Source organism: Triturus cristatus, chromosome 4_2 (assembly GCF_964204655.1).
Source record: "Triturus cristatus chromosome 4_2, aTriCri1.1, whole genome shotgun sequence".
Classification (NCBI taxonomy): domain Eukaryota; kingdom Metazoa; phylum Chordata; class Amphibia; order Caudata; family Salamandridae; genus Triturus; species Triturus cristatus.
Window position 1 is genome coordinate 135,971,241 of NC_140586.1, and position 27,205 is coordinate 135,998,445.

The 27,205-nt window shown below is 45.0% G+C and overlaps 1 protein-coding gene across 1 annotated transcript in view; it reads right to left on the reverse strand.

Moving 5' to 3' along the window:
• Window positions 1-1,197: 1,197 nt before the first annotated feature.
• The window catches only part of TSPAN31 (tetraspanin 31), a 106,035-nt gene continuing 80,027 nt past the window's right edge, over window positions 1,198-27,205 (reverse strand). Inside the window, exons 5-6 of the mRNA XM_085600810.1 lie at window positions 6,334-6,441; window positions 1,198-4,037 (exon numbers count right to left, since the gene is read on the reverse strand). Coding sequence (XP_085456936.1) covers window positions 3,963-4,037; window positions 6,334-6,441 — 183 coding nt within the window. The 3' untranslated portion in view covers window positions 1,198-3,962. The remainder of the gene's footprint in view (window positions 4,038-6,333; window positions 6,442-27,205) is intronic.

Sequence of the window (27,205 nt, forward strand, 5' to 3'; positions counted from 1 at the left end):
TTGTGTTCTCGGATGGCTTTTGGACCCCTCTGGGTGGCTTCATCACAGGTCTCTGTGTCATGTTTCGAACCTAAACATCAGAAGCACACCACATGGGGATCAGTCATAGACATCTGTTCGCAACAGTGCACAAGGATTTAACCCTGCCGTTTTAGTGGGTGCCAGGTCCATTGTACACTGGAAAAGTAAGAAGAAAATCTCTTCACAGAGTGAGGTAAGATGGAGTGGAACTCCAGATCTGCAAATGAAGGCTCAGAAAGAAAGGAACGGACATCACCGTACATGGATTGGATGGGACTTCTATAGAGCTATGTTTGCTACTTCTGGGAAGGGGGGGGGGTGGGGGAAAAACACAGAATCACCTGGTGTCATCTATTGGCACACAAGAGCACTGCTTTAGAGTTTTATAGATCCAGTATGGCACCTGGGGAAGTTAGCAAGATAAGGAATTGGTGCTTAGAAGCTTCCATCTCAAATTAGTTTTTTTACAACAAGAAGTGATTAGTAAAGCACTTTTCTAGCACCACAGACCAAGAGATCAGAATCCACAGTGGGTCAGTCGAAAAATGCTTATAAACACCACTTCAAACGTTCTTCCAATGTCCTTCCTTTACTTTAACAATTTGCTTTTTCCTCCACCTTTTATATTTGCCTCTGTAGTTACAACCGCCAGTAAAACCCATTGCATCAATGCCATATGTCACCTTCGGCTTTGCCAGGAGGTAGATACACAGCCTTTGCATTTTCTTCTTAGAACTAGGGCACAAATGTTGGCTGTGCTACACATTAACTCCCTTCTTTAAACCCGGTTTCTTCTACCTCACTCATTAGGCAATCTTGATTATTTGGCCTCTGATGTTCACTCAGCATGTCGGCTTTAAAATAAAATAAAAAAGCATGCTCATACAAGGCTTCGCATGAAGGATATGGTAGCTAATTACTTTCTGAACTGCAACCAATTCTAGGAATGACTACTGAATCATGGAGGATTCAGCACCGATCATAACAGCAGTTCGCCAAGGAGCTCAACTTGCAATGCCGTGTTTAACATTTCCCCCCCCCCCCCCCCCCCCAAAAACCCATTAAAATTGAGTCATGCTAAGAAGTTCAGAGTTGCTAGCTGGCGACCATATAAAAAAAGACAAGCAAACTTATCCTGACGTCCATCCACCCGCCAAAGATATTTTAACAACTACATCAGGTTTCATTTTTATTTTCACTCCATGCTTTCCTCTTAATTTCACACTCAAATAGAGTGCTGGAGTACACCACCACGAAAACATGATAACCCATCGCATAACTCAGCAAGATGAGGAGCACTTTTACTAGTCATGCTTCATTAAGGAAACTTCTAATCAAAACATTAAACCAATCAAGAAGGTGCCACTTTAAGCAGTATCATTTGATTGGATACGCTCTTGGAATCACTTCAATAATAAAACACACAGACCAACTCGCGCCATGTGCCAGCCCACTAATCCATCTCAAACTGTCCTCCTGAACAAAGGTGGGCCACCAATCCATGTTCCACCCTCACAGTGCATATCAAATTCCTACAGCATTTTAAGACGGCGGAAAGACAGGATGGCTTTGCAGTACAATTAATCTACAATTGCTCACTTTATGGTCCAGTCCTAAGTGCATACCTCACTGCGAATGTCTACAAACAATGCATGAACTAGTTCCACGCACATCTTGGTTGGTTATGTCAGGTACCTTCCTATTCTGTTCAAACTTTTTTTTTTTTATAACGTTGGTGCCATTTACTCAGGAACATGATTGCACTTGGAAACCTCCCTAGGTCACTGCAGATAATTTTACCTTATCATTCCTAATAATTAAGGTTGGTGATGCTTGCAACAGTCTCGTCTTGGGAGCCTGTTGCCTTGCCCTGTAGACAGACTTTAATGCTGGTCATGCAGAAGCCGGATGCCCTTTCAGAAACCTACACAACTTGGACCTCTGGGCCACAATCCGTGCAACCAGTTTAGTTGATGGCATTTCAGACTATTAAGCCACAGAACAGCACCTCAACCTCTTGTGGGCAGAGTAAGGAATAAATAAGCTAAATTAAACAAAAACAAAAAAACCACCAAAAAAAAAAAACTTACAAAATATACAATATGAACATATTCATAATCCTCTAAATGGCTTTAGAAAACTGAAAGAAATGCTTCTAACCAAATAATTCACTTAGGGCCTCCTTGATGAACATGCAGTTCCATGCTGAAAGTAGGGATTATATTATGATACTTTTCACTGGTAACTGATCACAATCTCCCCAAACGGACAAAATCTTTAACATTATGGTTACAGTGGATTGAAAATAGGAGAGGCGGAAAAAAAAAACCCCACAACAACCGAGAGTGGAATGTTTACATAATTTGCCACCATTCGTTAATTCTTACCTTTCCCTTTTTGGGTTTTGGTCCCCCATTTGTGTTTTCATATACTATATTTCCTTCCTTAATACAACTTTTTTCTAGAGGTGTTGGGAATAATTGGTGTGCACCGCTCATATTATCAGCCTCCACTTTACTCACCACTCTACTGGGAATCAATAGTCTTCTCAGATGGCTAAATCGGCTTTCCCTTTGAAAAAAGCGTGCGTTATGCTGGGAAATTAAGGGCTTAAGAGTTGGCAAAGACCTAGGATATACACCCAGAATGTCCACAGAACACCATCATATGATGATGGTGATGGGGGAAATATTTTCAAAGTGTTGGATATAACTGAAGGTTTGGGATTGGTTACTGTGGCACACTTTAAAAGGCTTTTCAATCAGAAAAACTATTTAAAAAAAAAAATCTTGAGTGACTCACAATACGGTCCCACTTGATGACGTATCCAATTCGCTAGCAGCGATGTTTTCATTTCAAGCATTTGTGAATTGTAATATCATACAGCTTACCCTGAAATAACTGAAATGTACTTTAGCTGGCAACAACAACCCCGCCCTGCCCCAAATTTTACCATCTTCCTCTGCTGTTCCACCCCACGAAAAATATTTCATTGACTAGCCGCTGGGTCATCAAAGAAAGAGGCGAAAGATAACTGCCGCCAACTAAAATGCAAACCCAAAGTCTGCAAATAATTGCTCCAAAAACGGAATACCACATGGTAGCATGCTATGCTAGAGCAAAGGCAACATTTTCACAAGTGTCCAGTCTTGCACTACATCCTGTACCGCGCTACTACCCACCACCCACAGGCACAAAGCAGAGTAACAAAAATTCACATCGAAGCTTGTGCTCACCAGCACATATTGAATTATTAACGCAATATCTGCTAAATTAAGCACAGTATACTGCTAGTTCTTTTTAAGGCCATGCTTGTCTGGCTAGCTATGCCGAGCCTCTGGGAAGGTAGACTGGATGCAGATGCACAAATCCACTTGCGGAAAACTAATACATCATTTTTGACTTCCCTATATCTTGTGAAAATGTTGGACCATGCCTTCACTTATTTCACATTACTGAAAACAGAAAAACACTTTTTCCTGAGTCTCTCAGCAGGTCTTAAATTGTGCAAGACCACATCACCTTACTCATTCCTCCGCCAAGACACATTTAAGCCCCTCCTCCTCAATCTCCCAGCCCTTATAGCAGCAGATGCAACAAACGTCAACCAAGATTTTGTTTGAGATGTGTACTTCTGGTGCCTGCAACAGGCGTTCAGTTCCTTCTGGAGCCGCCATATGCCAAAAACTTCATATCAATGATGAGCGGTTGTACAGTGGCCGTTGACTTCATCCAATCAGCGTTTCGGCAACACAGCAGCTCGCCATCAAGCAGTACATGAGAAGCACTAATCCATATGCACCTGACCGTGTGGTTCCACCCTGATATCAGCATACGAGTCAGATGATTAATATCCCCGGGATATCACACGAGCAGCTACAAAAGAAGAAGATGGAAACTTGGAGGAGGGAATAAAAACGCAGCTGAAGGGAAATAAAGTCTTATAAGAAAGCACTAGGATTAGCTCTGGGGTCTTTCTGGTTCCTGTAGCGAACGGCCAGCCAAACACCAAGAATCTGTAAGGGAAAGAAGAAAGATACTTTGTATTATTAAACTGTCACCACAGAGTCAAAACGAAGATTAAAGTATTCTAGGAAATGGCACAATTGATGGAATTTTCCAGCGGCTTAACCCTGGCATGAAATGGCATTATGTAATTCCAAGAAAACCCACACATATAGCTTAACCAAGTCCGCGCTGCCTCAAACACTGAAGGTGCATTCTAGAATTTCTGAACTAAGAGCATAAAATACTCAAGGTGTCGGCGCTCAACCCAAAAGTCCTCCAAGATAAAGCAACTTCTTAGCAGGAAGCAGGAATTATTCTTGGTGGGAAAAAAGTAGTATCCACACTACATAAGGTGCTAGCTAAAAAATAAATACATTAAAAAATCTGGCAACTAGCACCCTAGCAACCCTGCATCTCGGGCTGTAAAGGTGCCCCAAATAGTTGGTGAGGAGGACCCACCTTCACACACTCAATCACCGGTCAACAAGGGAACTGTGCTGACCTGGGTCATCAGCAAGTACTCTTTTCCAACCCCTCACACTCCAACGCGGCAGTTAAGCAAAACCACACCTGTGGGTTGTTAAGGCACACCTCACTTCTCACTGGTCCTTCAGGACAAGTATGTCATGGGAGAGCAGCCTAGGAGCCTGTAAAACATCTGCTCAATGCCACTATAAAGAAACCAATTCATACTGCCTCTATGGACCCTTCAGTGTGCCTGCAAAGGAAAACATGTTGGCAAGTTACAAAACATTGGCTCTTGAATGTTGGTGCCCATGGGGCCACACTTTATACACCAGCCACCTCTGGCCCAAATAACTTCCCTCTGTTGACCTTTAACTCCGGACCAGATACTACTTTAAGTAGTTTTCCCTTGAACCGTCTCTCATTCAGGATACCTACTTTAGGACCATAGAGAGATAAAATAACCATTCCTTGAGACTAGGTGACAGGTTCTCCTTACACTCAACATTGTATGGGAATCCTGGTCATTTTGACCAGTGCGTTTTAGTGATTTTTTTTTTAGATGACAATCCACCAAGAAGTCTAATTCTGCACCCAGAGTGGATGAGAAGCTACAGCAGCATACTGTAACCAAATTGATACAATGGAGCGTCATCCTGGCACTTCTGGCCCACAGCCTGGCAGTCGTAAACAGAAACCATAATAAATGTGAGTGCACACAAAGCCTAATGGGTAGACCCAGTATTTTACTTGTAGTGTGTGGGCTATTTGAGATGCCCGTACTAGTGTTTCCAAAAGACAAGAGAATGACTGAAGGGCTCCAGCACCAGCAAAAAAGGTATTTATTTATTTTGTATAGCGCCAGCCAACCAACACTGGACACCTAAACTGCCGTACCTTGAATCATGAAAGAAGGACCAAGTCAACCCCCCCCCCCAAAAAAAAAATAAAACAGGTGGGGAATGACAGACAATGTGCAACAATATAATGTCATCAGTAACGTGGCTGTCACAACCTGATCATCCATCCTTTGAGGTAAAGGCTTTGCAATATATATTATGCATGCCTATAAAAATATGATTACCATTGTAATTTTTTTAATTAAATTACATGAGGCAACAGGTTTGGGACCATGTTGTTTTATTTGTGAAATCCATACAAAGCATTTTCCAAACCGTAAAGGGGTAAATGACATTTTGAAAGAAGGGGGCGTGGGAGCGGAAGATAAACTTCCTTGATGAATTTAAAAAGCGCAGTTGCAATCACAAAACCCTTTTTTGCATTGAATGACATTATGCATGGGCTCAAGAGTTACACAAGTAAGAAATGGCTTGCAATTCAAGGGAAATAATGTGAGATTCTATCCTACGCCTTGGGCTCAATGAGTTATTGGTGGGACCCACAGCCACAGGAACTCTTATAACCTGGTATCAAAATAACCTAATAGACCAGGGTGACCATCTCCTTCTAACCAGGGTGACCATCTCCTTCTAGGTTACACTTTCTTGATAGCCTAATTAGTTCAATAGAGTCGAAATAAGACTACAACTTCCAGAGTGCATTAGACAAACACATCTGAAAACAATGTTTTGTAGGTGAAATGTTCAAGACTGGAAGTAGGGTCCCTATTGACCTGGCGTGAGGTGGTCACATTAAGATACGACAATTTGTACTTTTAAATACAATAACCTTCTATGTGCAATATCATGGCAACATTGTTGTTATTTGGAAACAATACAGTCTTGATTTGCCTACACCAAATCGCAGCTCCTCCAAGGATACTCCAGCTGGTTGAACATCCCACAAACTACACAAGTGCCTTAGCACAGCAAACATTACCTCTGTAAAGCTGAAGAACAGCCCAACTCCGCCGAGAATCTTCAAGGCTTCACCCGCATGCTGCAACATCTTCCAACCACAGGTCTGGCAATGCTGCGATTTGCATTTCTGCAGGGAGTAGAACACAGTGGTCCGTTTGAACTGAGGACTTAAGGGGTAAACAAAACGCCAACATGCAGATGGGTATAGAACAAGGTCTGCTAGATCCGATCTCTGCAGATGCTTTCCCCCTTGCTTTAGTTAAGGGCGCCAGTTAATAAAATACAAGCTACGTAATCATAGGACGGGGGAGAGGATGGGAAAACTAGCTGGTAGGATTAAAAATCCAGCACAAAAGCAAGGTCCAGTCGAGAGGATGCAGAGAAGGCCTACTGTAGAAACCAGTGTTTTTAGATGACGAAAAGCAGTTTAAAGATTACTTGAAACAAGGAGCACAAAATTAGGCCCCTTCTTCAAACTATACATTAAACATGACATCAACAAAATCAAAGCCAACTGCTTTGACTTTTGTACTGTTAAAATATTTTACCAAGACTCACTATCATATGTGGTACATGTGTAGCAGGGGCAAAAGCAGTGAGCGTTTCCACAACACAAAGAAGAGGTACAAGACAGGCAACAGCAATGCACATTTATCAAATGCACATTACAGGTACAGAACAAGCAGCAGCAGTGTGCATTTACATGTGTAAGCGCACACGGTTAGCTATGAAGAAGTTACCTACTTTGATAATGCTCGGTCTGGTGAATACTCCCTTTAAACGCAGAGTCCGTGCCTTGTCAATATCCCCAGACTGGACGTCGAAAACTCAAAAAGCAGTGCTTGCTTGCATGCTGGTAGGTGAGGTCGTGTAACACTGTTAACTACATTCCGCTCCAGAAGTGACAAGCTGAGCATCATGGAAGCTCTACCCATGCACACGCCTTCAGATGCAGAGCCCAACAGCGAGCAGTGCACAGATTCCTAAAACTGGGAACGATTCAGGTGGGAAGAGACCATTATGCAGAACGGGGAGGTGGGAGGGCAGTGAGGAGTCTGCAGTTACATAGAGTGCCCACCAGTAAGAGCGTTACCAAATGTAAGTAACTTCTTGTAATGGCTACTTCTTTTTTTGGTTCAATTTAAAAAAAAACAAAAGACAGTGGCAAAAATTAATTTATCAAAAGTGTGTCTTCAACATTAGAAAGAATGCTATATTGAAAGCTTGCACAATTTAGCATGTATATATAAGAAATAGAGAACAAGCATTTGCAATGCAATAGGTCTCGCATTTGTTAAAGTTAGAGCTGTTGGCATTGAAAATGACTATGCTTTTTACTTTTGCATTTTTATTTGCAACAATAAATAGACTTCTCGCACACAAAGGTACCCATTAATAATCGACCTATATGCAATAATAGAGCAGGCTATCCGGGAATTAGAACAGCACTGGACTGTAGTTTGGCCGCACAGCTTACATTACTGCATGCTAACAAGGGACTATGTATTAGCTTGGGTTGCCGTTTGTGCTGTGGTGTAGAGGGTTAAATCCACTTCCACGATCCATTTCGCACCGGACATAAAATGTTTGCCTACTACTAGGCATAATTACAAGATATCTCTTATCTGGTCATGACACCCCTAAGTGCAGTGGTGTTGGTGAAATTGGGGGTGAGGGCTGCATTGAAACATTTGGGGTTCATCCCACTTTAGGCGCAGTGGGCCAGTGGTTGGCACTGACACCATACGAGGACAGGGCTGGTATGGAGAAAGACCTGAGGGTTGACATAAAAAAAAAAACTTCAGAACTTTATTAAACAAATTGCACAGCCTGTAGGTTTAAGAGAAAGACAGGCAAGAGCGAAAAAATAGGGTTTGGGGATGAAAGTTCAAAAGTATATATATATAGCTGTTGGGATAAAGGCGGGCAGTAAATGCAACATGCCACAGATGAAGGTGATATGGCGTCTACTAATTAAGAACAAATGTACAGCCACAAAGAGAGAGGGTAGGGGAGGTTGCGCCTGAGCTCTCCCTGTGGGTGGGGTCAGGAAAGAGAGAGACGTGTGTTTTATTTCAGTACAAGGTAGAGAGAACGCAGCCTCTTGATACGAGTCCAGCTGAAAGCACACATTCGTTCTGAGGCATTAAGTGATGAAGCAGAGAAGGCGGGTGAGCGGGGGGAACGGGAGGGGGGAGAGGGGAATGGAGGAGGAAAGAGAGATGGAGATAGAAAAAACAAGAAGTGTGGGGGTGGGCTGGAGGCCGAAGGGAACATGTAAGAGTGGAGGGGGTGAGAGAGGGGGTAGAGGGACAGAGAGGGTAGAACGGCGGGAGGAGGGGGAAAGAGAAAATACAGAGGAATGGGGAGATAAAGAACAGGTGGAGGGAGTTGGGGGGCAACCACAGAGGGAGAAAAAGAGGAAGAGAGGAGATGTAGCAGTAACAGAGTTAAGGAGTACGTCCGTGCGTCGGTGCGGTGGGCACCTAAGTTAGTTAGGAGAAAGAGGGAGGCACCACAAGAGGCTAGAGTTGTGGAGAGTGAGGGCGAGAGTTCGATGGGAGTGTAAGACAGATCCACAAAGTGGGAGGGTACGAGTGAGCGCCTTGGCAGCAGCAGGGAGGGCGCAGCTCAGATGACCACAGCAGGGCAGCAGGTGGACAGCTATCTCCCCGCAGGTGCTGAATTATGGAGGTGCTGGGACACGTGAGCCTTTAATTAACTTTATATTCACCTGCTGGAGTGACTGGAGCCTCCTGCGGGAGCAAGCTGTGGGGGCAGCACGCTCATCTGCAGCAGGCAAGAAAGCCTTGGTTGGCACTGAGTGGAGTAGGAACAACGGAAACCTGGTGTTCTAGGGGCTTCTTTTCATCCAACCTTCCGTGGTGCCAACTGGACCAGGAGTCGAGGAAGAAACACAGCTTTTCCACCTAGGCTCTGCCCTTCTTGGCTGCAGCTTGCCCTGCGAGGAGGGGCAGTGAAATTTTGCGCCCAGCCTTCATTTGTGTTGCAACTGCCCAAAACCCCTAAGATGGAGCAGGGGAGGGAGCGAGTTCTAACCAGTGCCTTCAATAAACTTCCAGGCTAACAGTCGCAGCGGCCGGACCCAGGGTTCTGATCATCCACAGCTTGAAGGCTCCGACCCGAACATCGCCCAACTGCGTGCAAAGGCGGATTTTGCGCAACTCGCATATTGTAAGGAGCTACAAATGCGCACCACCGCGGGATCGTTCTCGCTGGGCAGCTTACGGCCATCCAAAAGGACACAGAAGAGAAGCAACTGGGAGAGAAACACAGCGTTGGGTACCCGGCTTTTAAATACCAAAGAAACGACGAAACACAAGATGCACTACAATCCGATTTTATCTAAAAAACTTTGAGTGGTGTTTTTTTGAGGCAGCCCATGGTGTTGCTTTCAGACTGTGTGCCAAGAGATGTTACAAGATAATCTCGGGATCGTTTTGGCGCAGCAGCTCCTTGGGCTTTTCTGCGACGAGCAATAGCCGCTAATGTGATTCTGTGCACATGATGCTGGTGCAGTGAGGTTGTGTGAGGGCACACAGCTGCCCGTGTCGGGCAGGGCTTCCCCGGAGAGGGAGAGTAGACACAGCTGGGGGGTGTTGTCATCTCATTGCCCACAGCCCCTGCAGCTCTTCCGCGGACGGGAGTGCAGGATGCACAGCACCGTGAAGACTCTCCGACTAACAACCCCCATTAGGCTTTTATGAAGTGCACGCGTAGTGACACTCCAGTTTGGGACAGATACCGCATCTGAGAGCTGGGGAGGCGCTGCGATTTGCCCAGTATCACACAATCCTCTTGAAAGTGGGCGACCAGGGGAACTCTGGTTTCAGGCTGGTGTCTGGTGACGGGAGTGCAGCGGCCACGCTGCGTTTCCAGACACATAGCTTCAACCATAATGGGAATGCAAATTAACAAAAGACGGCTGGTTCTTGTGTAAGCCTTCCTCTAGTAACAGGAAATGGCATGGCACGCAGTGGGCGGAGACAAAAAAAAACAAGCGCGCACTGAAGTTGACGAGGAGGGAGTGGGAGGGGGAGTGGGGGCGGGCACAGTGGTGCGGGACTTCAAAGGGGCCGCGAAAGTGAAAGAAAACGAGTGCTTTCAGGCTGCCAAATGGTGCGCGCGCCCGGGGCACATGCACTGTATTTGGAGGCCTGAAAGCACTCGTTTGCACTTCCAAAACTCGCTTACTACAAGTCACGCCAGAGCAGCGCTAAAGCGCTGTCTCAGGCGAGACCTAAAAAGGGGTGGGGTCAAAACGTGCATAATTGTACAACAAAATCCTGATCGGTCACCTGTTGGTTTGGTCACATCATTCCCGTATTTAACATATCATTGTAAAACATAACCTGTACATTGAGTGCTATATTAATGAGGTGTAACAGAATATTCTCACGGTTATGAGTGCACAAGTAAAACAACTGCCAGCACAATGGTATGGATAGGGAACGAGATGATAAAGAAGCGAGCACCACAGGGTTGTACTAGGGTTGTTCAAATCTCTGGAGGGCCCAAGAGGGAAAGTGTGTACATAAAGTGACTCGAGATAGTGTGATGTGGACTAAGACGTTTCACCTATAGCACAGGTCTATGAGCTCAAGGGGGAATCAAGTTAAAGAAAATGGCGTCAAGTGAGTTCCGCAGAGGCCTCTATGGTGGGCGCCATGGAGAGAGTTGTAGTGAGGAGTTGTCTGCCCCTCTAAGAAAGGGGAGTCATTGTTGCCACATCTGGAAAGAGATGTTGAAGTATTTCCAGTTAAGAAACAATTTGCAGTAAAGAGGGAGCATTAATTCCAGCAAACATCGGTTATTTTAATTTTTTAGTTGAATATCGAAGTAGCCTAGCATTACGTATGAGAATTCCTTGGAGAGGTTAATGTTGAAGGTGTGCTTTACGCATTCAAAGATTTAATCCCAGTAAGCTTGTAGAATAGGGCAGTAAAGTAGCATGTGGGCCATATCACCATCATGTAAGCGGCAGTTCCAACATTTAGGGCCCTGAATAAGGTTAAGTTTGTGGAATTTAACTGGGGTCTAGTAGGTTCTATTAGTAATCATGAATTTGGTTTGGGATAGTGAAGGTGGAATCTATTTGTAAATCAGGACCTAGGTATGCGTTTCCAGGCAAGTTTTATATTGTTGCTATTCGGTTCTTCTTCCCACCTTTGTTCGTTACGAGTGTGGGCCTTACAGGGGTTTGGTCGGAAGAGTTTACGTAGTTTGGGCACAATGTCCAGATTTGAGTAAGAGTCTGATTAGTGTGGGTAGTGAGGGGTTATCAGTTTGTAGTGGGTGTTTTGTCCCCAAGACCATGTTATCTAGACCGAATTGTGCTTGTAGAGTGGAGTAGGGCTGCTGTAGATAACCCTCGAGAAGTCCCCGATTATGTGGATTCCTTTTTTTGACCAATTAAGTCAATATACTAGCTGGCCGTCTATTTTTAATTTGGGGGTAAGCCATATGGATGCTATGTTGGAGCATTTTGATCTTTGAAAGGTAGGCTATTCTCAGGAGTGCTTTTTTAGAATTCTGTATGATTTGGAGTGATTTAAGGGCATGCATTTTCAGGAGTGCAGTAAGGGGCATATCTTTTATGAGTGATTTTTCCACTGCTACCCAAACTGTTTGATATCCCATTTCATCAGAAAACCAATTGGTGCCAGGTAGAAGGTAGAATATCTATCCATAGGGTTCTGTGTTCTCCATACAGCAATCAGGTTATGCATATTACAGCAGTTTTTGAGTGCCTTATGAGATTTATTTAGGCAGAAAGTACCCTGGGAGTACCCATCTAGTGTGTAATCCAAGGGTAGGTTGAAGTCCTCTGCCAATATTAGCGTAGCGCAGTCTGGTACCATCTTGATTTGAATGACGAGCTCATCCCAAAAAAGATGGATCATCTTTTGTGGGAGCGTATGCGTTGATCACGAAAAATTCAGCATGATTTTATGATAGTTTGGAAATAATCCACCTCCCTGCGTGTCTGAGATTTGAAACCATTTCTATTTTTGATTTCTTAATGATCAGTGTTAAAACCCCATTTTTTTACCAATCGGGGTGCATGCTACGTTTGAGAATTGGTTGTCTGAGTGAAGTGACCTGTATGGAATCAACCTTGGTTTCTTGAAGGATGATATCTCCTTTCTGTCTGTATAGTCAAAGATTTTCCTTTTTTTTTTTTATTTAATCACGTCGTCGTTACCTTTGCCACTCAAGGAGAATATCTTAAGGTTGTGTGGCGGGTATGTCATACAAATATTTTTGTACATACAGACCCACTTCTGCATTATCCACCGCTGTTCTTGTAAGGGTTCTGTGAGTCAGGCTTCTTTGTTGAGCCTGGATAGTGAATAAGTGTGGTGTGACACATATCATCCCTACCAGAGACCTTGAAGGTATACATGAACCACATTTGGTTCTTAAGATTTTACGAGCCCTATACATACACTAGTATGGGAGAACCGTCTTATATGCATGTTGCATCCTACAGGAATGACTATAGGAAGAAGAAACGCTCCTCCAGGGAAACAGAACAGCGAGTCAATGAATATGTAGCAGTGTACCTTTTCTCAGCGAGGGTAGGAATCATTAAGGTATTTTTAAACCAAAGTGTAGCCGAAAATCGGTTATACAGAACAATAGGCTATTAAACACCCGACATATGTTCTGACCTAGAAACTCAACTAACTAGTGAGATTGCCAACTCAGTGCAATGTAGCTTACACTGCTCGCATTAATATTTCAAACCTCACATCCTGAGAACAACGTTACATCTTTATAAAAAACAGCTTTTCAGTCTTAGCATGGAGTACAAAACAAGGAGAAGGTCTCATACACTTCTGTTTTGTCTATTTCGAGGTCAGTGTTTGATGCGAAACAGGGTGACACACAAAATCTGTAACTATGCAACTTGAGGGATCACTAGTTATTAGGTAGGTTTAACTTCTATGTCTTAAACCTCACGTATTGGAGACAACTTAGATTTTTTCACGTAGCGCAAACTAATTTTTCAGACTTAACTAGCAGCCTAAACATAGTAGTCTCATACCTTATTCGTATTAGTAAGGTCATCCAGTCATAGTCTGATTAGCGGTTAAAACAAAGAACTTGGAAGCTTACTAACTAGACATCATTTCTAGGACTCAATTGGAAGTCTGAGTTGCTGGTATGCAACACTCAACTTCGAACATGCCTTTGCAACTGGAGCAGCAATTTCAAGTCAAGGGTAGATGTCTAGGTTTTGAGTCATGGTCTTTAATAGACAAGGGGGTCCATGGCCGCTTCCTCTGTCATCAAGGTACTTGTTGAGATCCATGTGGTCCGTGAAGATGTGTGGAGTACCTTGCATTATCACACAATACTTTGCAGGGACAGTGAAGGAGAACTGATAGATCATCGCCTTCACTCTAGGCCGAAGAGCCTGAAACCCTTTTCTCGATTCAACTGTCGCTTTAGAGTAGTCTTGCGAAATGAAGATCTTTTTATCTTTCTATTTTATATCATTGTGTTTCCTCATGAAGGAGAGAATAAGTTTGACATGTTAAAAGCGCAAGGGCTTACAAAAATTGCCCATGGTTATCTTTAGGTAGGAATCATCCTCGATGGAACTCTGAGCGCTGTCAAACTCCAAGCCTTTATCAAATATTAAGGCTGCAGCTTGCGTGAACCATCTCAAAGACGAGGATACAGGATCCTGCAGAATCCTCCTCCCGTTGCGGAATTTAAACGGTAAGTAAATTTCCCAGTCTATTTAGGTCTTCCAGCTTGGTGAAGTCTTTAGAAAGTGAACCGGTGGTACTGATAAAAAGCTAAATGGCTTTCCTCATTTTGGTTTCCGATTCCTCCAGGCTGCTAATTCTGCTTTTGGCCTCTGCAATTCTGGTGTTAGTTCTCCAATGTCCTGACGGATGGCGCAGATCTTGCTTTGCATTATGTCAGTGTTCTCTTCGGTTGGATTTGGCTAGGTTATGGACATCTGTAAGTTTTACGAATCATCTCCATAGTACCATGTTCATTTTAGACTGGTAAATCCGGGTTTGGTGGGTCTGCTTTGACTCTTTTCAGGTTTGCTTTATTCTCCTTATCCCCCATTGTTGTGAGATTTGTAAGTTTCTGATATGATGCTTTGATTACATGCTGCTATTGATTGCTTTGGACTTGCGAACCAGTCATTAGTCCTTTCTCTTTTCTTCCCAGTTTTTGTACATCACAGTCGCTTTATTTATTTACTCATCTGCATTTATTGAGATATATTGCTTTTTTGTAGGTGCACAGACACCAATCAAGGTCGGGTTTTTTGCACACTGCTGGCTGTTTAAGTGGAACGCTGAACACCACCCACTCAAAATAAGCGGTCTCACCATGGAGCTTAAGTGAGTTTCAGCAGTATGCTTGAAAACGGCAGTAGTGTGTTGGTATACTCTGCAGTATATTTCACTAGTGTTGGCATACTCTGCCGTGTGTTTCAATAGTGAGTTGGCATACTCTGCAGTTTCTCATTCAACTAAAAATTCAGCTGTTCCAGTTTGTCTAGATGGCTATGTGGTTATTGGGAATTTTACAGTTGTATTTGATTATTGGAGCACATCGCAACATAGGGACTCACTGATTTTGCAGTTAGTCTTTCAACAAGAGATAGGCTGTTCTTGGAAATAATAGTTTGCCATCAGGAGCCCGGTGACCCTACTGAGTAGTGCCTCCCTTTTCCTCAGTGTTTGAGTTACATTAGACTGCTTGGTGTGTACAGACGGCCCTCTTGGTCATATGAACGTTCCCGCGTTTGCCCTGGGGAACGCAGATGCACTTTCAGGCTATTTTAAAATTGGGCACCATTAATTGAGTTAAGGCTAGGGGCCTCCACCGCATGCGTATATGGACCACGTCATATTTAGGGTATGTCGGCATACTAGTGCATCAGCCCAGATATCGGTGGTATAAAAACCTTAGTGTTTGCTTACTATGAGGGCCGCGTTACTGTGACGAGTGATATCAGGGCAGTAACGGGCGATATCAGATAGTCTGATTACGCTGCAATTATGAGCACCGTTATGAACAATTTATGAGCACCCAGGTGAACAGCGCACAGAGTTTACTCACACAAAAGCACAGCTTAGGTTTATCCTTGGGGTTATTAAGCTGTGTTTTGGTGAGTAACCCAGAGTTGAGGGATTGGCTGATATTAGTGCACAGGCATAACCACTTGGGGCTGGGAGCCGACTTGCACAGCGAGGGTAGCACTTGCAAGAGTATATCAAAGGGGCAGATGAAGCGGTCACTGAATAAGGCTCACCGCTGCGCGAGTATGATAGTTGGTCTGATGATTGTACATTTGAGCCTGTATTATTGTGGATAAAGCGCAGTGTGGTACCTTGTATTAGACCGAACTAAGAAGCCTATCAGGAATGAGCCTACGACAGCGTTAGTTGTGCATTGGGTAATATGCCACCATCTTGAGGTCAAGCGAGCACTGTAGTGCTTGTCCGCATTTGTTAATTTTTTGGGGCAGATCGCATCAGCTAGCACCCGCAGGGTAAATCAACTGACTTCTTTGTTTGCTGTGTGCGCTGGGTGGCTCTGAGTTGTTAGCAGCGTAGTGCATGCCGATGTTTCCCGAATCCCGACCTCGTGGGAAGTGGTGTGGGATCAAGCGGCCTGCATGGGCCGAGAGCGTGGTCTCAGATGGAAAAATTACATGCCTTTAACGATGCCACTTTAATCACAACATTGTCCCGAAGTCATATCTGTCTCCACACCGAGCCTCTAAACGAGGGTGACGGTTATTTCAGATTAACGGTCTCCCTGGGTAAGAGCTGCCTGCTCAGGCTGCCAACTTGCTCATGCTCCAAACCACACCCCTTTGTAATGGCTACTTCCAATTGCAGACTCAACATCTTGTGAATAGATACTAAAAGTAGTGTCTCCCCCGGTGAGGTGTCTGTGGGAGGGCTCAGACTAGAAAGTCTTTCAGGCAAAAGGTCATCCTGGCAGACCAGACTGAAGGAAGTAATGCTTAGTAAAAACCGAAGCAAAAGTGTCCACAATGCCGCTTGACAGATTTCCAGGATAGGCACTCCGCCAGCCAACACAGTAGTAACAGCCTTGGTGGAATGAGACATTCTGGAGTATGCTTCTTAGCCAGTGCATTGCAGATCTTAATACAGTGGACAATCGATAGTGAGCTGGTGTGTTCCCATACTGCCGTACCCATTTTTGTACCAGAGAACTCACAAAGAGCTGATAGTCCATTCAATATTTCTCGGTACGACCAATGTAACAAGCATTTCAATACAATAGTTTTCGTATTACTGAAAGTTTGAGCTATTGGCTTTGCTAATAGTAATGCAACACCAATAGTAAAAACAATTTTTCCTATTTCTTTACTTTTGAAGCAATCGCGGCACCCGCGCTTTAGCTTAAGAGGTTTAGAGCTAAAGCGCAGGTGCCACAATTGTAACTAAGGTAAACAAATAGGGAAAAAAGGGCAGCTGCATGCTTTTTTTTGTACTATTTATTTACTTTTGTTACAGTGGTGGCACCCGTGTTTTAACTTTAAACCTCTTAAGCTAAAGCGCAGGTGCCATGATTGCTTCAAAATTAAGAAAATAGGGAAGAAAAAAAAAAAGGCGTGGGGGAATAAATTTTTTTCTATTTTTGTACTTTTGAAGCAAGCACAGCACCCGCGTTTTTGCTTAAGATGTGTGCCGCCATTGTAAGAATAATAAAGAAACAGGAAAAAAGGCATGCAGCTGCGTGCAGCCGCGTTCGCTGATTGCAACGAACAAAAGAAAAGCACAGACGGCATTATTCCAGCTGAGGTGTGCTGCGCTGGTTAAATAAACAATAATAAAAATGCTGCGAGAGAGAGCCTCCTGAGAAAGCCATTTCAGAAAATAGTGCTCCAAGGTTGTTTATTAAAACATACCGAGTAACATGTAACAGGGGGTGTCCTCATGGGAGGTTACAGTTACAAGAAGTGAAAAGACGTACTAAGGAGGGACTACTAAGCCTATCGACCAACGAAAATCCATCATTTACAAGAGACAGGACCCAATTAAAACGATGCGTGAAGCTTCATCCTCGTACCCTGAATACAGGAGGTGTAGAAGAGACAGCTCAAGCACTGCCTAGGCGAGACCTAAAAACTATGCTCTTTTGGGGGTCCAATCGATAGAATCGCCCATCTTGTTTCGAGAGACAGAAACAGAGCAAAGAACTCCACACTGCCAAGCTTGTTGCGGTCTCACATTGCATTGGCGTGGTCTGTGGGAACATCCCTTTGCTGAATTAGCAGGTGATTGCTTGGCGTTGAATGCGTTCCTGCCAACCATCAAACAGATGTAAAGGTGTCTCCACCAGAGTCCTCGGATCTACACCACTCCAAACAGCCTTCCCAACACAGTCATGGTGAGCCCGTCAACTATGGATGGGGTAGGGATAGGGGTCTGCTGCTGGTCCAATTGCAGCCGAGAAGCCACCATTGTGGATTTTTTGCAATCTCCTTCAACACCTGGATGGAATCCGATAGCTTCTCCTGGTGCTGGGTCCACTGAGACTTCAAGTCCCATTGTAAAGCTTGCATGCGCCATCTGGTGAGATAGGTGAGCTGGATGCTAATAGGCAAAGATGACTAGAGCTATCCTCACTGAGACTCGGGACAGAGGTTAAAACAATGGGGTCAAAGCCCAAATGTCCTCGGCGTATTAGTCCGGAGGAAAGGGTCAAAAGCACACAGCATCCAGGATGGCTCCGATTAAGGGGAGCCTCAGCCAAGGAGTCGGGTCCGATTGCAAAAAGCTGATCAAGAAACCCAATGATTTCAAGATATTTGCGGTCACCTGAAGATGACACACAACTGACTGTGGTGAGCCCATCTCCAACAACCAGTCATTAAGGCAGGTGAAGACTGGTACTCTGAAGCTCCGCAGATGGGCAGTTACTACCTCCATCATTTTTGTGAACACCTGAGAAGCACCGGTGAGACTGAAACAAAGTATGGCAATCTGAAAGTGCTTGAGGCCCACAGTGAACTGCAGGTAGCACCTGTGGGCCTGCAGGAAAGGGATGTGAAAATAACAGTTCAGCAGGTCAAATGCTTCCCTTAGCTTTTTGGGGTACAGAGCAAATACAACATGGGCCAGGGTGAGCATCGTCAAGATTCCCCCCCCCCCGCCAGAGCATGATTTAGCCCAAGTGATACAGGCTCTGGACCTCTAAACACATTTGTATTTACCTCCATTGCAAGGAGATGAAGGCCAATGATCTCAGCAGCATTCCTAAACACAGTGGCAAAAGAAGTATCTTGTTCTGTTCCTGGTCCAGGAGGTGAAACCAAGACAGTATAGGGTGAGGTGTCTGGCCGACTGACATCCTGCAAGTCCACAAAGAAATTATTTTCTTTATTGGTTTAGGCAAACTCTTCCAACAACCCCACCGCTGTCGTCTCCATACGACTGCCTCTGGTTAGAGTCCCAAACCAGAAAGCTGATGTAGTGCCCGTGCCCAGCAGTGGAGTCGTGAGAGTCAGATGGATTTAGCACTGGTTGCGCCACATAGATCTGGACACAGCCTTGGTCTAGATTAAGCAGGCTCGGAATCTGATATCACAATAGGTTGTAGTTCCTACTGAATTGAAATACTGGATTTTTAAAGTGGGCAAAGAAAATGTTACCTGCCTTGTAACCATCTGTTCATAGTGTACACATTCATACGCTCTTTGCAATTTATTTTGCTTCAAAGTAGTATTCAAGTCACAAAACATGTCATGACTACACTCTTTGCTCACAATAGTACACAATGTACCAGATTGAAGGCTCGACCTCAGAACATTTTCCACTCAGCAGGTGCGTCATGCAAGTGTAGTGTAGAAGACAGAAAAGATATGCACTGTGGAATAGAACAATGGTCAAGCCCTGTGATCATCACCAGATTCCTGGGAGGAGTAGGGGTGAATTGGAACCTACAGCATTATATACTACAGACTGTTATAGAGTGCTAAATATATAGGCACTGCATAGACTGTAAAATAGTTCCTGCCCTGCCTACAAGCAGATGATACAGATATCTGAAACTATGTTCTCAGCACTGGTTGGCCAACTAAATCTTGATTGGTATGAATGTCCCCACAGAAGTGATGAGTTACTGTGTGTGGTGTTGACTATGCAGCAGCCTTACAAACTTCTAATAAAGAAAGGTTCCCCCAGAAAGCTAGTGACTCTTTTTTACAAATGGTTTGTGCCCTAGAATGTGTAGTATATGCTTAGCCATAGCATGTTTGTAACACATTTAACAATCCATCTGGCAATGTCGTCCTTGGAAATGGGGTTTTCCCTTTGAGGTTTTACAAAAGCCACAAACCAGCGCTTTGGTGTACGGATGGATTTGGGTATGCCAGTACAATACACGAGTCCCCTTTTGGCCTCTAAAACGTGTAATACTCTTTGTGCCACAGAATTTAGATGCAGAAAAAAACATAGGAAATTAATAAACTTGTTGACATGAAATGGGGAAACAATGGGTAGAAATTTCCAGTTAGTCCTAAAGAAAGCTCCATCACCATTAATATGATTGAATGGTTCTTCTATGGTCGAAGCCTGAACTCCATGATTCTCCTTAGTGAAGTGAAAGCACAGAGAGCTAACCTGATTGCCATAGGTTCAAGGTAATGGATATGGTAAGTGTTGTGGCATCCAAATACCCTGTCCAGTTATGTGATTGCGGTGAACTCCCCACCCGGTGAGTGAGGTGCCCGTGGTACTAGTCACCAGCTGAAGTGGATAGAGAAAAGGCCTGCCCAGCAACAAATTCTCATTGTCTCACTGTAGGAGGATGTGCTGAGTCCTGGGCTGTATTAGTCCTAGATGCTCCCTGTCACCCCACCACTTAGGACGATTGCCTTGCTAGACACTACTGAAAAGAGGGTAATGTGCAGCCATGGATGCAGTTTTATTGCAGTGCATGAAGCCATTACCCCAAGTGTCTAATTACCAACCTCACGTGAGAGGATGTGGTGTCTGAAAAACAAGCAGCACCTTTTTAAATGCCATCACCTTTGCTTGGCTGTGGAAAGCAATTGCCATAACAGTGTTTTAGACCCTCTTCTCGCCTGCTTCAGAAGACACCTGGTGTTGGGGGTCTATATATGCCAACCACTTTGGCAATTTCAGTGTTCTCCAGCATTAAAAACGGCCTGGGGCTGAACAAATGTCCATCCCTGGAGGGCACATTGAGGAGGTGCTGTTGCACCTCTGGCTTGAAGACGGAGACCCTGAACTAGGCGTGTTGCCATAGAAGGATGCTGGTGTTCATCTCCCATGAGGCGGAATCGATAAGAGTCCAACACACACCTGTTGCCATTTTCCTTCCACCACCAGTTTGTGTACTCTTTTAAAAGGGCCTGTGGGAGGTATCAAACTAGCTGCTTCATCTCCTCCTAGTGATGGTGGTCATATCTGGAGCGCTGTCAGACTGAGCTCGCGATACTCCATGGTGTGGCTACACCACAGCCACACAAATAGATCCTCTAACTCTCCTTTTCTAAGGAGGAGCACTGGCAGTCTCCCGAGGCGCTGTTCTGAGTAGTGTGGACCACTTTATTGATCCTTTTGAACTGTGTTGGGGGGGGGATGGGGCAGTGTGTTGGGTGGTGACATCTCTAGCCTTGACCTGAACTTTAAAGTGGTGTCCTGTTGTCTTAAGCATGGTGCAGAGCACAGTACGGTATTGGACATATGTTGTGGTGGGGGACTAAACGTCTTAGCAGGTGCAAAGTTCTGTGTCACCTAAGGAAGCTACTCCTCAAACGTGAGCCTTCTATTTTTAGGGAATTGGCTGGAGTATGTGGTTATTCCTGCAAGGGAGAAGTGGTAAGGATTGTCTTCACGGAGTGATGTATGAAAACTTTTGACAGTACGACATCAAGCACCTCAGGAAGCTTCAAGATGCTCCAGACCTCGGTGGAGTCAGACTTCAAACAACAGGCCTCTTTCGGAGCTAATCTGTGTGATCGGTCTTGGTGTCTACTTAGACTACGATGTTTTTTTTTGGGCCCTATGAACCAACATGGCATGGATGGGTAGCACAGCGAGATACTCCAGTCTGTGAGACTGCTCAGAGCTGAAATGACCTCTCTGGGGGAGAGGTGCCTTCCATATGAGGCAGACACGAAAGTCAGTGGCATTTCAGGCTAGGGTCTGGGTTTGATGCCAGACTCTCTCTGGAGCAGTTCTCAGCCTTAATCTACGAGTGCTTTCGTTCTCAAACCCCATGGGGTGGACCCTCAACGATGTGGTCTTTTCCCTGGAGCATGTGCGCAGGCATGCCTGGGGCACTTATTCCTTGAGCTCGGCTTTCGACGAGTCTGAAAATAGCACCTCCGGGGTGTGCTCTTCTTGCGCCGACTGTAGGGAAAATGGGCCTGCCTCACCCCTACAGTGCAAAAGGTTCCTCTGGCCCAAACAGATCCGGTGCCTTGAGCCACTCCTGCAAATACACTTTTATGGTGTGTTCAAAGGCACTTGGAATAGTGCAGGATAGTCTTCTTGCACCAGAAATCTTTTAACGCCAAGCAGGCTTACTAGTGCTCAGAAGACAAGCACAGGTTGCACACAATAGGTTGCATTGCACTTGGTGCAAAGCTGAACAGGTGTTCTCTTCCTAACACTCAGTAAATCTTTAAAAGTAATCCTTAAGGGAGCACATTGGCACTGCTACATGGCGAGTTCCCTTAGTGATGTCCAGCAAGATGTCACGCTGCTGGAATACCAGGCCTTGACGGCTGGCACTTGAATTAGTTACAGAACTTTGCCAGTCGTTGGGACCAAAGTCTCTACAACTGGTACTAAAAGAACCAGCCTAGCAGCAACGTTGGTTCTGGAACTGGCACTCACATTTTCAAACTCGGTGAGAAAAAAAAAAAAATGAAAGTAGATTTTTCCTAGTGAATTGTGGGCTTTGGGTGGAGTTACAACAGGCCTTGCGACTTTGAAACAGTTTCAAAGAAAAGCAACTTGCTAATGTCTGCTCTCAACACTAGATAAAAGAGAATGCAAGCCATGTGCAAGCCATGTGCATCTACAGTCACAATATAACAAGGCAGCCAGGACAGCAAAATTAATATTGAGATGCAAAGACAAGCAGAAATGAATGTTTGGTTATACATGTAACATGGAGAGCCATCATTAGTAAAGACTCAACCAGAGCGTGCTAATTGTATGGATGCCATGAGAGGAGCCTGTGAACAAGGGCTTTGGCAGCCCGAAACACGCAAGACAGGAAAAAATATTGTTGTTGGTATTGCAGGTTGCCCAAAAGAATGGTACGGCATGCTGTCGAGTGCAGCTTTGTGTGAGGACATTTTGGGTTTCATCTAAACGAACGGCTGTCCAGACGTGAAGCTTGCACCACCGTGCTAAAAAGAAGAGCAGGTCCGTGATTTGGACTGTCCATGTCACAAACGGAACAGCAAGTATTTTTTAATGAACTATGCAATGTACATCAGCAAGCCCACTGAGGGTTGAAAATAATATTAATTGACTCTTAGCATCTTTACACCCACCAGGGAAAAAGGAACATGAACTACAAATCTCAGCATGCAAAGAAGGAGAAATAAAATACCCACTAGGGGGAAAAGTACTATGAACTATCTATCCCAGCATGCATGGATACTAATGAGCATTCCACTAGAGGCAATGAAGAGCAATTTTGAAAATGAATTGTTGGTTCGTGCTAATTGTATGGATGCCACAAGAGGAGCCTGTGAACAAGGGCTTCGGCAGCCCGAGACGTGCAAGACAGAAAAAATGTTGTTGGTATTGCAGGTGCCTAAAAGAATGGAACGACATGCTGTCGAATATATATAAATATCTATATCTATCTATCTATCTATCAGCTCCCAAGTTGCCCAAAGCAAGAACCACACTCAAACACCAGCATTAAGGCTGTGAGCTTTTATTCAGGTCCCCACAGTGTCCCGTCTGCAAATACCTATTGACAGAGATTCCGTCGTATTTCGCCTGATGCGTTTCAAAGGTTAATCCCTCCTTCCTCAGAGGCTATAGACGGAAACCATTGTACACCTAGTCGGTGTACAATGGTCTAGGCTTGTCTCTGGAGACAGATTCTGGACCTGACCGGGCGCACAACGTATGCCATCATTTATTTGACAATGGTCTACCACATCTGTTGGGTACAGCACAAAGAGTGGTGGTAGCGTATTGTGTTTTGTAAATCAGTAGCTGCATACAGACTTTATCTGTGCCACAAAGTGGAGGCCTACTGGCCCCCAGAGGTCCTAGGTCCAACAACCCCAGTGCATGTTGCATGTATGTGTGACCTGCATGGTGCAGACATTGTGTGTATGAGTGAACTAAAGAAATTGAGGACTGTGGGTTCAGTTTTTGAAGCCCCAGGCCTGTTTGGTTGAACAAGATAGATGTGAGGTTGTTTTCCAAGACAGTGGAAGTATATTGCTGACATTCCTAAAGCTGGAGAAAGGCACCCTAGACAATAAAGTAGGCAGATAATGGGCCCATTTAGAAGGAATATGCTACTTACCAGTATGCATCTGTTCTTGGCATGTAGAGCTGCAGAGTTGTACACTTAGCATAGATCGCCATCTGGTGTTGGGCCGGGATGTTTGCAGTTTGTTTTTGTTCTTTGGACAGTCTTTGGAAGTCACGAGTTCGGTGACTCCTCCTTCGGTCAGTACTGCGCATGGGCTTCGGCTCCATCCTCAGATTGTTTTTCGCCAACAGGGAAATGATGGAGCGTAGTAATAACAGTGAGAAACCCATGTGTGTTGTATCTAAATAAGATGGACTGGAACGGATACAGGTAGCCGGGGAGGCGGGTGGGCGTGTACAACTCTGCAGCTCTACATGCCAAGAACAGATGCATACTGGTAAGAAGCATATTCCGTTCGAGGCATATGAGCTATAGATTGTACACTTAGCATAGATTATATAGCAGTACCCAACCTTAGCGGCGACCACCAGTATCCGTTGCAGTGGTTTGAAAAAGTGTCTTTAGTACAGCCTGGCCCACACTAGCTTGCTGCTTGGAATGCACATCTACACAGTAATGTTTTGTGAAGGTGTGCGGTGTTGACCATGTGGCTGCCTTGCAGATGTCATCTAAGGGTATGTTCCCTAGAAAAGCCATAGAAGCCCCTAACTTTCTAGTAGAGTGGGCTTTAGGTGGAACAGATAATGTTCTTTTTGCCTTTTGATAGCAAATTTGTATGCACTTTACAATCCACCTAGCTATCCCTGATTTAGAGATGGGGTTGCCTTTATGTGGTGGAGAGAAGGAGACAAACAATTGTTTAGTCTTTCTGAAAGGTTGCGTTCTCTGTATGTAGTACAGCAAAGCCCTTTTAACATCAAGTGTGTGTAAGGCCCTTTCTGCAACAGATTGAGGTTGAGAGAAAAAGACAGGTAATTCCACCGATTGATTGAGATGGAAGGGGGAAAAGACCTTGGGCAGAAACTTCGGATTTGTACGAAGTATGACCTTGCTGTGATGTATTTGTAGGAAGGGTTCCTGTATAGTGAACGCTTGTATTTCACCAACCCTTCTAAGGGAAGTGATAGCTACGAGAAAAGCTGTTTTCCAGGTGAGGAACTGTAGCTCACATTTATGCATTGGTTCGAAGGGTGGACCCATTAGCCGTGTAAGAACTACATTTAGATTACACACAGGGGAAGGTGGTGCCCTGGGAGGAATTACTCGTTTAAGGCCTTCAATAAAGCTTTAATAGCAGGTACTCTGAACAGTGATAAATGCTGTCTGTTTTGTAGATAAGCAGCAATCTCTGCTAGGTGTAGACGTATGGATGAATATGCTAGGTTACACCTGTGAAGATGGAGCAGATAGCATATGATATGCTGTATGGATGCATCTACAGGGTTGATTGTATTGTTACGGCAGTAAATTACAAATCTTTTCTACTTTGCGGCATAGCATGCCCTAGTGGTAGGACGTCTGGCTTCCATGATGATGTTCATGCAATCAGGGGGAAGGTTAAGGTATCCAAATTCTAAGATTTCAGGAGCCAGATCGCCAGGTTGAGCTGAGCTGGGTCCGGGTGCCTGATTTCTCCATGGTTCTGGGTTAGGAGGCATGGGGACAGGTGCAGTTTTTGATGTGGCACCACCGATAGCTGTAGTAGAGTGGTGTACCACGGCTGCCTGGCCCATGTTGGGGCTACCAGAATGAGTGTGAGGGAGTGCTGTTGTAGCTTCCTTACCACTAACGGAATTAGTGGGAGCGGTGGAAAGGCGTATGCAAATTTGCCTGACCAGTTCATCCATATCGCATTGCCCTTGGACAATGGGTGTGGGTATCTGGCGGCGAAGCTTGGGCATTTTTTGTTTTCGTGGGTGGCGAAGAGGTCTATCTGAGGACGCCCCCAATGTTGGAAGAATGGGTGAAGAACTTGTGGATGCAGTTCCCATTCGTGTAGTTGTTGCGTTTGTCTGCTGAGCAGATCTGCCATGGTGTTTTGTACGCCTGGAACGTGCTGTGCCAGGAGAAAGATGTTTTGGGGAATTGCCCATCTCCATATGCTCTGGGCTAAGCGGGAGAGCTGGGGAGAGTGTGTCCCCCCCTGTTTTTGGATATAATACATTGCAGTCATGTTGTCTGTGCGAATGAGGACTGCTTTGCCCGAAATCTGTTTTTGAAAAGATTTTAGGGCTAGAAAGATCGCCAAGAGCTCCAGATGGTTGATGTGGAGCGACTTTTGCTGTGGCGTCCATAGACCTTGCATGGTGAGGTGTAAGAGGTGTGCTGCCCAGCCGGAGAGCGATGCGTCCGCTGTTAGAATCACCTGAGGAACCGGGTTCAGGAACGGCCGTCCTTTGGAAAGGTTTGTGGTGTTCCACCACTGCAGAGAGTGATGGGTGCGGCCGTCCACCAACACCAGATCCGTCAGCTGACCCTGGGCCTGGTTCCACTGTTGTGCTAGGCACTCTTGAAGTGGACGCATGTGAAGTCTTGCATGGGGCACTATGAAAATGCAAGACGCCATCATTCCTATGAGCTTCATAAACACTCTTGCTGGAAGAGAGTGTTGAGGAAGGAATGTTTTGCGCAAGGCTTGTATGCTTGCGATTCTGGCTGAGTTTGGATAGGCAATACCTTTGGAGGCGTCTATAGTGGCCCCGAGATATTGCTTTGTGTGAGATGGTATGAGGTGGGACTTTTGGTAGTTCAACGTGAAGCCTAGCTGGTGGAGCAGTTGGATGGTGCTGTTTGTATGTTGCACGCATTGGTGGTAGGACGCGGCTTTTATCAGCCAGTCGTCTAAGTAGGGGAAGACGTGAATTTGTTGACGTCTGAGGTGTGCTGCTACTACCGCTAGGCATTTGGTAAACACCCTTGGTGCGGTGGTGACCCCGAAGGGGAGAACCGTGAATTGGTAATGCTGACCATCCACCACGAACCTGAGGTACTTCCTGTGAGAAGGGTGTATTGGAATGTGAAAGTATGCGTCTTTCAGATCCAAGCGTGTTTTTGGAGGAGGGAGAGCACCTCCTGTTTGAGTAGTGTGGAATGTTCTTGAGACATTGGACGGTGTCTTGGTGGGATATTGGGTGGGGTAGATGTTAGCTCGAGACAGTACCCTGACCGAATAATTTGGGTCACCCATTTGTCCGATGTTATGGACTCCCATGCGTGTATAAAGTTTTGTAGTCTGCCCCCGACTGGAGTGGAATGGTCTGGGGGGAGCGAAGGGAAGTCATTGTGCGGGTGGGGTAGCAGAACGGGTGGTGTTAGTTTTACCCCTGCCCTTATTGTTGTTGCCTCTGTAACCACCCCTTTGGTTGCCCTTTGAAAAGGTATTTTGAGGAGGGGACTTGTAGGAGGTA